Raw genomic sequence first — 10898 nt, 5'->3', positions numbered from 1 at the left:
ATAACAAACGAGCCGTAGGATTCGTTTGATGGGTAACAAAGTTATCTTCAACTAATTAGTTTTGAAAATATAAGAATTAATTATTTTATTATATATATAATAAGATAATTTATCTCATTACTATAACATAAACAATAAAATAAATAATGTTAGAATTATCTCTCTCTCTGGCGGATCTTGCAGATCTGAGTATACACTTTAGACCCAAGATTCATACCTCACTACCCTCACCCCCCACCCCCACCCCCACGCCCCACCCCCACCCCCTCCACTGAAGATTGAATCTGATCCAATAGTTTTCTTCATTTGATCTGGTTAGTATTATTTGCTCAATTTTTCTCAATCTGGGTACAATTGTTTAGGTGATTTGGGTATTGGGTTGGCGTTGAATTTTAGGAATTTGATGGTTGTTATGCTATGTGTACAACTGATTTTCCTTCCTAGTTGTGTTATTTGCTGGATTTTTCTATTTGGGTCATCTTGTTTTTGTGATTTGGGTATTGGATTGGTGTTGAATCTTAGGAATTTGATGGTTTAGGCTAAATGTATCGCTTAGTGTACAACTGATTATCGTTCTGGGTGTGTTATTTGCTTAATTTCTCTATCTGGTTTATCTTGTATCTGTGTTTTGCGTGTTGGGTTGGTGTTAAATTTTAGGAATTTGATGTTTAGGTTAAATGTATCGTTCAGTTACGCTATGTGTACAGCTGATTTTCGTCCTAGTTTGATTATTTGCTGGATTTTTCTCTATCTGGGTCATCTTGTTATTGTGATTTGCGTGTTGGGTTGGCGTTAAATCTTATAATTTGATGGGTTTTGCCTCGTTCAGTTGTGCTATTTTGATCGATTTCTCTTTTACGTACAACTGAGTTTCGTCCTGGTTGTGTTATTTGCTTGATATCTCTATTTGGGTTGACCTCAAATTTTAAAATTTTCGTCTTAGTTCTGTTTGTTGTTTGATTTCTCTATCTGGATCGTCTTGTATTTGTGATTTGCGTACTGTGTTAAATTTTAGGAATTTGATGGTTTAGGGCTGAATGTATCATTCAGTTATGCTATGTGTACAACTGAGTTTCGTCCTGGTTGTGTTATTTGCTTGATATCTCTATTTGGGTTGACCTCAAATTTTAAAATTTTCGTCTTAGTTCTGTTTGTTGTTTGATTTCTCTATCTGGATCGTCTTGTATTTGTGATTTGCGTACTGTGTTAAATTTTAGGAATTTGATGGTTTAGGGCTGAATGTATCATTCAGTTATGCTATGTGTACAACTGATTTTTCGTCCTAGTTATGTTATTAGCTCAATTTTTCTATCTGGTTCGTCTTGTATCTGTGATTTGTGAACTGGGTTGGCGTCAAAATTTAGGAATTTGATGGATTAGGGCTGAATGTATCATTCAGTTATGCAATGTGTACAACTGATTTTCGTCCTAGTTTTGTTATTAGCTCAATTTTTCTATCTGGTTCGTCTTGTATCTGTGATTTGTGAACTGGGTTGGCATCAAAATTTTGGAATTTGATGGTTTTAGCTTCGTTCAGTTCGGCTATTTTGATCAATTTCTCTCTTATGTACAACTGGTTTTTGTCCTAGTTGTGCTATTTGCTTGATTTCTCTATCTGGATATCCTTTTATCTGAGCTTTGCTTGTTGGGTTTGACATAAAACTATAAAATTTTCCTCCTAGTTCCATTCTGTGCTCGATTTCTCTATCTTGCTCTTCTTGTATCTGTGCTTTGCTTATTGGGTTGTCACATCAAACTTCAATTTTTGTCCTAGTTCTGTTCGTTGCTCGATTTCTCTATCTGGGTCATCTTGTATCTGTGCTTTGATCGATTTCTCTTCTCTGTACAGCCGATTGTCGTCCTAGTTGTGTTATTTGCTCAATTTCTCCTTCTGGGGTACCCTTGTATTTGTGCTTTGCTTGTTGGGTTGACATCAAACTTTAATTTCTGCCCAGTTCTGTTCTTTGGTCAATTTCTTTATCTGGGTCCTCCTGTTTCTGTGTTTTGCTTATTGGGTTGACGCCAAACTCTAAAATCTTCGTCCTGATTATGCTCTTTGCTCGATTTCTGTATCTGGGTCATCCTGTATCTGAGCTTTTCTTATTGTGTTAATGTCAATGTGAGAAATTTGATTGTTTAGGGCTAAATATCTTGTCCAGTTATGCTATTTTGATCAATTTGTGGATCTGAATTAGGTGGTTGAATCAGAAGTGCAGTGCGTTTTTTATGCTCTTTTCCACTTGTATGTAGTAATTCGTGGACCATTTTTATATTTGCTTAAGACGATTTTTTTAATTTCAGTATCACATTTAGTTTGTGTTTCCCCCTCAAATAGTGTAACTTAGTATTGATCTGGATCGTAATAAAATTGAATCTGGTATTAGGGCGTCGGTTCCTTAGATCGTTGAAGGATCAAATGAGCATTGTTAAGATTTCAATTCTCTTGCAATTCAGTTCTTGTTTTTCTCCTGGTCTTTCAGAGGTTCTGTGATTTTTGATTTCCTTGTAACGCAGATGCATTCACAGAGTTGATGTAGCATTTCTTCTTTCCATAGAACATCAATTATAGTAATTTAACTTGCTCAACAGAAGGAAAACTAGGACACCCTTTCTTGATCCTTATGACGTTTTTCGTTCTTTTGTAACTAAAGATTTTGTCTGGTTGAAGTTTATGAGAAGATACATTAATTTCAGGTAAGGTGACTAGAATAAAATGGAGAAGTCCTGCTCATTGCTGGTACATTTTGACAAGGGTACACCAGCTCTTGCCAATGAGATCAAAGAAGCACTTGAAGGAAATGATGTCCCCGCCAAGATTGATGCTATGAAGAAGGCCATAATGCTTTTATTGAATGGAGAGACCCTACCTCAGCTCTTTATTACTATTATTAGATATGTCTTGCCTTCTGAGGATCACACAATTCAAAAACTGTTGCTTTTGTATTTGGAGATCATCGAGAAGACAGATTCGAAGGGGCGTGTGCTGCCCGAGATGATCCTAATCTGCCAGAACTTGAGGAATAATTTGCAGCATCCCAATGAGTACCTTCGTGGAGTTGCTTTGAGATTTCTTTGCAGGCTGAATGAGGTTGATATAATTGAACCTCTAATTCCATCAATTATGAGCAATTTGGAGCACCGACATCCATTTGTGAGGAGGAATGCAATTCTTGCTGTGATGTCTGTTTACAAGCTCCCACATGGTGAGCAGTTACTGGTAGATGCACCAGAGAAGATTGAGAATGTCCTAACCACTGAGCAGGATCCATCGGCTAAGAGGAATGCGTTTCTGATGCTCTTCCAATGTGCTCAGGAGCGTGCTATCAATTACCTCTTCACTCATTTTGATAGAGTCTCTGATTGGGGTGAGTTACTTCAGATGGTTGTATTGGATTTGATTAGAAAAGTTTGCAGGGCAAACAAAGCGGAGAAAGGTAGGTATATCAAGATTATTATATCATTGCTGACTTCCCCTTCTGCTGCTGTTACATATGAATGTGCTGGAACTCTTGTTTCGTTATCTTCTGCTCCAAGTGCTATAAGAGCTGCTGCCAACACCTACTGTCAACTTCTTCAATCTCAGAGTGACAACAATGTTAAGCTTATTGTGCTTGATCGACTGAATGAATTGAAGTCTTCGCATAAAGATGTCATGGTTGATATGATAATGGATGTCCTTAGAGTACTTTCCAGCCCAAACCTTGATATCCGTAGAAAAACACTCGACATTGTTCTTGAATTGATCACTCCCAGGAATATCAATGAGGTCGTTCTCACACTGAAGAAAGAAGTTGTGAAAACTCAAAGTGGTGAGCTTGAGAAAAATGGTGAGTACCGCCAAATGCTCATCCAAGCCATTCATTCTTGCGCCATAAAGTTTCCAGAAGTGGCAAGCACTGTGGTCCATCTGTTGATGGACTTCTTGGGTGACAGCAACGTTGCTTCTGCAAATGATGTGGTCGTCTTTGTCCGGGAGATTATTGAAACAAACCCAAAATTAAGGGTTTCCATTGTGACAAGGCTACTTGACACTTTCTACCAAATTCGAGCAGCACGCGTTTGTTCCTGTGCTCTTTGGATCATTGGAGAGTATTGTCTCTCTCTTTCTGAAGTTGAGAGTGGCATCGCAACTATCAAGCAGTGCCTTGGAGACCTACCATTTTACTCAGTTTCTGAGGAAAGTGAAGCTACTGATACTTCAAAAAAGACTCAGCAAGCAAACTCCATTACTACCGTATCATCTAGAAGACCAGCTGTACTTGCTGATGGGACATATGCTACCCAAAGTGCTGCATCTGAAACTGCTCTCTCTCCTCCAACAATTGTTCAAGGATCTTTAGCCACTGGAAACCTGAGATCCCTTCTTCTCACTGGTGATTTCTTCCTGGGAGCAGTTGTTGCTTGTACACTGACTAAGCTCATTCTGAGGCTGGAAGAAGTTCAACCATCAAAAATTGAAGTGAACAAAGCAACAACAGATGCATTACTGATCATGGTCTCAATGCTACAGCTAGGGCAGTCGTGTGTTCTTCCTTACCCAATTGACAATGATTCTCATGACAGAATAGTTCTTTGCGTAAGATTGCTCTGTAATACGGGTGGCGAGGTTAGGAAGATCTGGTTGAGCTCTTGCCGTGAGAGTTTTGTTAATATGCTTTCTGATAAACAACTACGAGAGTCAGAGGAGATCAAAGCAAAGGCACAAATTTCTCATGCCCAGCCAGATGACCTCATTGATTTCTACCATTTGAAGAGTAGGAGGGTAAGAAACTTCTACCTGAAATATGATGTGTTTGGAGGATACAGGATATTCTCTTTTCTAGTTCCTGCTAATATTTCACTTGCTATATCTTACTGAAAATGTTAATTAGTAAACCTTTTGTCAATTGATAAGCATATCATATCTGATCTTGTATCATAATCCTCCCTACTTGTGGGATTTCACTGGATATGTTGTTGTTTATTGTATCATAATCCTTGCTCTGTTTTCATTCAGGCCTTGCATGGGTCATTCTCATCGTCTTATTTTTCCACCTTACCGAATCACATACCTATCTGGATCTTGGGATGCTATTTCTGACCATAGGAAAAGAAAAGTAGTTTATTTATGGTGCTTCCCAGTGTTTTCATGGTTTATTTTTTGACTTTTATCTCCATAATCAAATAACTATATATACATATGCGTTTGGTTGAGTCTCTTTAAGCAGCAGCAACAACAACATAACCGGTGTAATCCCATAAGTGGAGTCTGGGGAGGGTGGTGTGGGTGTGTACGAGCCTTACCCCCACCTTGTGAAGATAGAGAGAGATGGAGAGGCTGTGTCTGATAAACCCTCGACTCAATAAAGCATTTCAGAAAAAAAGAATCAAGTATGTAAAGCAAATACAATAGCAAAGAATCTGAAGAAGAATGTATTAGAAGAGTGTCTTTAAGCATGGAGAGTAGGAAAGTTGATTACGTTTTCTCTTAAAGAAGAATGTATTAGGTGTGATGCGTCTTAATGTGATATTTTTAATTTAACAATAGAGCAAATTGGAATCTTTTCCCTAATTTATATGGGTGGTGCAAAAACTGGACTCTTATTACTGCCGGAACTTTCTGGAGAAAAACGTAACTTTCCTTTCACCTGACCCGTCTATGGAAAGTAAGAAAATTTGAGCATTCGCGTTAACTCTATTTTCTGAGTTTCTTGTTTTAGTTTATGCTAATCAACTACGTTTGGCATTTCTTTTTCAAAACTTGTCCTGAAAAAACAGTTTTCTTGAGCTAAGTATCTATCGGAACAATCTCTCTCCACAAAGATAGGGTAAAATATGCATACACCGACCCTCCCCAGGTCCCACTTGTGGGACTATCCAGAGTATGTGGTTGTTCACTTCAAATACATAACTGTAAGATCCCATTGGCAATTGATACCATATCTTTTTTTCTTTGTAGCACCATTAAAATGGAGAAAAGTCTCATACAAAACGGATTTTTCGTTATTTCTTGAGTCTTCAATATTCAAAATAAAGTGAAGTAGTCTATAATTTCATTCCATGCAACAAATAAAAGAGGAAATAAATGTCATAAATATGGTTGTATAGACAAATAACTGTTGTTATATTAAAGACAAATTTTTATACGTCATAGAGGTTTGGGGTGGTTTTGGTGCCAATTGGGTTTTGTTTCTCTGAAAATGGTGAATGAATGAAAATGGACTTTTGAGCCTCAAACAGGTTGATAATAAGGTCATGTGGAAAGCACGAGCTTCTCCATCCACAGTGATGGTTTTGAACTTAAAGAGAACTAGATTGTATGGCTGCACATGTTCTTAAGTTATTGTATTACATGTGCAGCGAAAAAGAGTAGGACAAAATTACTTACTTGCTATAGAAAAGATAGGACACAAAATGCATGCCCTCTATAGATTAATGTAATGAAGACACATCTTTCTCTAATACCCATTATGTAACCCATAATACACCCTCCGTTCGTCCTCCCACTAAAGAATATTTAACTTGTAACTTAATTACGCCTTATTCCTCAATCCCAAACTAGTTACGGTCAGCTTTATGGATCCTCACCATCCATGTGGCTCCAATTAAGTTCATATAAATTGAAAAGAACCTATGTTACTTTACTTTAATGCTCAAGTTAACTTCATCATTCTCCTTATTTAATTAATTGGTCCAGTAGTTTCTAAATCATGCGAGGGTTTGTCTAGGTCATTCATTTTTTCTCCTATGGTGCTAAGAATCAATGCAATAATTGCTTCTCCATGTCTTAACTAAATATATCTTTGCTAGGGAATGAGTCAGCTGGAGTTGGAAGATGAAGTCCAGGATGATTTAAAACGTGCCACTGGAGAATTTGTCAAGGACGAGAATGATGCTAATAAGCTAAGCCGGGTACTGCAGCTGACAGGGTTTAGTGATCCTGTTTATGCAGAAGCATATGTGACAGTTCATCATTATGACATTGTCCTAGATGTCACCATAATAAATCGGACCAAAGAGACACTTCAGAATTTGTGTTTGGAACTGGCAACAATGGGTGATCTTAAGCTTGTTGAGCGTCCACAGAATTATACTTTAGCTCCTCAGTCAAGCAAGCAGATAAAAGCTAATATCAAGGTGTCTTCTACTGAAACTGGAGTGATTTTTGGGAACATTGTCTATGAGGCTTCAAATGTGCTTGATCGGACTGTTATTGTGCTCAATGATATCCATATTGACATCATGGATTACATCTCTCCTGCCGTTTGCAGCGAGGCTGCTTTTAGAACTATGTGGGCGGAATTTGAGTGGGAAAACAAGGTAAAATGCCTTTCTTTAATATTTCACAATCATTTGATAGTTCTTTTTTTGTTGCCTCTAATTTTCTAAGCCTTTTGAGGTCATAAAAGATCTGTTTCTTTGAGTTAAAGAAATTGAGCCAAAGTCATTCTCACATAGTTTTTTGCAAGTCACGTGATTTCTGGTTTCTTTTGTGTGCCGTCAAAATTTGAGCTAAGAGTGTGTTTACCAAATTTCGTGTAGGAAATTAGTGGTCTGAAGGTGATATAATTCTCTAGCAGATATGTTTCTTTAATGTGTTCTTGAATCTTGATCTTTAACTGGAGTTTTTTTTTGATGGGTAAAAGTTTCTATTCATGAGGTACCAAGATGGTATACGACCAAGAACAAGACAAAACTACATCTCCACATACAAACTACATATTCCCCCGTAAAAGATCCAGAAAATTCTACTGGTCCATCTTATCTAGAGTACTGCTATAACACCAAAAGAACAGGTTTTTTGATACGTCTATTTTTTACGCTAGCAATCTGAGGCCTTTTCCCCTCAAAGCATGTCTTGTTCCTTTCCAGCCAAACACTCCAAAATATGCAAATGGGTATAGTCCTCCATATTTGTTTCATACTTCTCTGTACTCTTTGAGCTTGCCAAACTTCCATCAGACTGCTGATCTTCTGTGGTATAAGCAATGACACACCCATCATGTTCAGAAACAATTGCCAGCATTGTCTTGAGAAACTACAATGAAGAAACAAATGCTCAACCGTTTCCAGCTCTCTGTTACAAAGAAAACATCTGCTGCACATGGAATAGTCTTTTTTGCAGATTATTTTGGGTTAAACAAGCATCCCTGGCTGCTAACCAACCAGGGTGCCTTAGCTCTCCAGATCAGACACATGAATTATTAATTTTAAATGGAGTTTTGATTAAATGAATACATCATTTGATGCTATTAGACCCTCATATGGACTCTTCTTTTTCTTACTGTCAAAATAACAGTGCAACAGACACATGAATTATAATTTTATGCACTCATGAATAGCCTAGACTGAAGTGGTCCGCTTAAAACCATGAGCTCCTCAGGCTGATATTGTACATTGCAGGTTGCTGTCAACACTGTCATTCAAGCTGAAAAGGAATTTCTTGACCATATTATCAAATCAACCAACATGAAGTGCCTGACTGCACCGTGAGTTCTCTGGTCACTCGCTAGATTATGAAAATTGATGTTTGATTTTTTCTTTTTAATTTGCATCGTCTTATTTCTGATTTTGTTTTTATGGATATTAATCCAATCTGGATTGTAGAGTATGATTTTTCCTTGTCATTTATATTCTTCATAGACAACATTTGTTTAACTGTGTATGGCAATGCTGCAAATTGTTGGAACTTCCATAGAATTTTATTACTTCATCTACAAGAATCATATTTGTGCTAACCAAGAAATGATACTTTTTTCCAAATTGGATTTGCTCTAGTTCTCTTCTAATTTAGGGGTACTAGGTAGTTTCTTTTTCTATCATCTCGACAACAATTTCTATATTGTAGCTTTTTTTCATCTACTCTTGTTGAATGTACTTTAATTGCACAAAATTTAGAAGATAGTCAAATTGATGTTTCAGGTTCACAATCACGTTAGGGTTAGTTTTTGTTTTTCACTCGCTGCATATGTTAGGCTGTATTCAGTATACATCTCTGCATGTATGCGTGTGCACCTGTGTAATTGTATGTCGAGATGTACTAGTAAATTCCTCGGAGTTACCGGTTACTTGGTTTATCAAGAGAAAAGAAGTGTCGTATTACTTGTTTGTTGCTCAAGTCATTTAAGTCCTGTTTCCTTGTGTTTCATGGCTGCTGATCACTGTATAATTTTTCCTGTATTTGCTTTCGTACATAATTCCAGATCTGCTCTGGAAAGTGAATGTGGATTCCTTGCTGCTAACCTGTATGCAAAGAGTGCGTTTGGAGAGGATGCTTTGGTGAATTTGAGCGTTGAAAAGCAATCAGATGGTAAGCTGAGTGGTTATATTAGGATAAGAAGCAAAACACAAGGAATTGCTCTTAGCTTGGGAGACAAGATAACACTCAAGCAGAAGGGAGGCAATTGATCTAGTCATGTTGATATTGTCCGCTCTTAGACAGCAACGGTATCCTACTCCATCTTTAACGACATTTTACAACTTAACTTCTTTTTGCCTTGTATGTTTACGTTGACTGTTAGTTTAGGTGGCATTTCTTTTCTGCAGCTTTTGGAAACCACACAGAACAGACACAAAACACCTATATATTAGAAGTGTTTTAGATATCACTCCCTGGGTACCATTTTATGTGACAGACTGGATTGTACGCATTGATAAATATTGTTAATTGTACTGTTATTGAATGGGTGTCTTATTTCCTTTATTATCTAGCAGTATGTTATCCCATCTTGTTGTGTGCTTTTCTGTTTTTTGTTTGTTATACTGTTATATGTCTTCTACCAGAAACGGCCTCTCTTGATCTGAGGTAGTAATATGGACTGCGTACACTTTACCCTCCCCAGAATACACTAGGTATGTTGTTGTTGTTGTAGCAGTCTAAGGACTTGGTCAACAATTTGTTGTACTAATTTGTTTTGACTAGGAAAACATCACTTTTTTGTTAATTATTCACAGAACTGGAGATCTTGTAAAAGCTGTCTAGAACATCCACGGAATACATATATGTTGGACCACATTGGTTTGGCTAAAACACCACGTATTTTGGACCGGGGGGAGTAATATTTACTAACACAAGTGTTGTTTAAGATTTCAGCTCTTTAGTTCACGTTATGTTGTTTCTATCTGGACCGCTTCTTTGAGCACCGCTCATCAGTTTTTCCTATTTGCAGGTTGTTGTTAGACATGAATCTGAGACTCCTTCACATCTCCCATTTGTAGCTTGGAGGAGTGCTGGGGTTATTGAGAAAACCTGTAGAAATTGTATTACTGCACTTAGGTTCCGATAAGAAAAGTTCGGGCATTTTACTCTAGTTTGAGGACATTTTTTTGTAGAGAAATCGGAAGAGAGTGTGCTGCTTTATCTTTCTGTTGTAAGTGAAATGAATTTGGTCCAAGTCGCTCGTTCTGCCTGTTACCTTCCGTGTAACTCCCTATTCGCGATTTCCATTGTTTGTAACAAAGATCAACTCAGTTTCCAGTGCCATATTATATATTGAAATTTTAGTTAATTTCCTCAGCAGATTACCTCTTCCTCCTTTCACCTTTTCTTGTTTTATTCCATGTTTGTGCAAACCTGTGTGCAGATTTTGAGTTTTTTTAAGTCTCATTGGGACAGGTTTTGACACCATCTTCTTGAGCCGAGGGGCTGTCGGAAACCACCTCTCTACCGACCAAGGTAGGGGTAAGGTTTGCGTTCAGTCTACACTTTTCAAACCCCACACTGGATGTCTCAGTTAAAGGGCAGTCCAGTCTGATGCACTAAAGCTCCCACTATGTGCAGAGTCCGGAAAGGCCTCACCACAAGGGTGTATTGTACTGTACGCAACCTTACCTAGCGTTTCTGTTTCTAAGGCTTGAGCTCGTGACCTCCTGATCACATGACAACAACTTTACTGGTACTGGATGTCTCAGTTAACTAG

The 10898-nt window shown here is 37.7% G+C and overlaps 1 protein-coding gene across 2 annotated transcripts; it reads left to right on the top strand.

Annotated features, from left to right (window-relative positions):
• LOC107846410 (coatomer subunit beta-1) lies at positions 1-10498 on the top strand. Of its 2 annotated transcripts, none has more exons than XM_016690816.2 (6): positions 1-314; positions 2695-4762; positions 6790-7299; positions 8383-8468; positions 9183-9426; positions 10149-10498. In XM_016690816.2, exons 2-5 carry the CDS (start codon positions 2714-2716, stop codon positions 9385-9387), a joined length of 2850 nt encoding a protein of 949 aa, XP_016546302.1. In that variant the 5' UTR covers positions 1-314; positions 2695-2713; the 3' UTR covers positions 9388-9426; positions 10149-10498. The 2 variants fall into 2 exon arrangements, with proteins under 2 accessions (XP_016546302.1, XP_047250378.1); XM_047394422.1 differs by having other exon boundaries at positions 124-314; positions 9934-10498.
• Positions 10499-10898: the final 400 nt, after the last annotated feature.

Source organism: Capsicum annuum, chromosome 8, assembly GCF_002878395.1.
Source record: "Capsicum annuum cultivar UCD-10X-F1 chromosome 8, UCD10Xv1.1, whole genome shotgun sequence".
Taxonomy (NCBI): Eukaryota; Viridiplantae; Streptophyta; class Magnoliopsida; order Solanales; family Solanaceae; genus Capsicum; species Capsicum annuum.
Note: the sequence above shows the minus strand (reverse complement) of the source record. Positions and strands in the feature narration are given on the sequence as shown.

Bases quoted from the DNA above. Each gene is read 5' to 3' on its own strand.
- LOC107846410 (XM_016690816.2), top strand. From the start codon at position 2,714: ATGGAGAAGTCCTGCTCATTGCTGGTACATTTTGACAAGGGTACACCA. The intron at 7,300-8,382 runs GTAAAATGCCTT...TGTACATTGCAG, and splicing joins AATTTGAGTGGGAAAACAAG to GTTGCTGTCAACACTGTCAT. The intron at 8,469-9,182 runs GTGAGTTCTCTG...ACATAATTCCAG, and splicing joins ATGAAGTGCCTGACTGCACC to ATCTGCTCTGGAAAGTGAAT.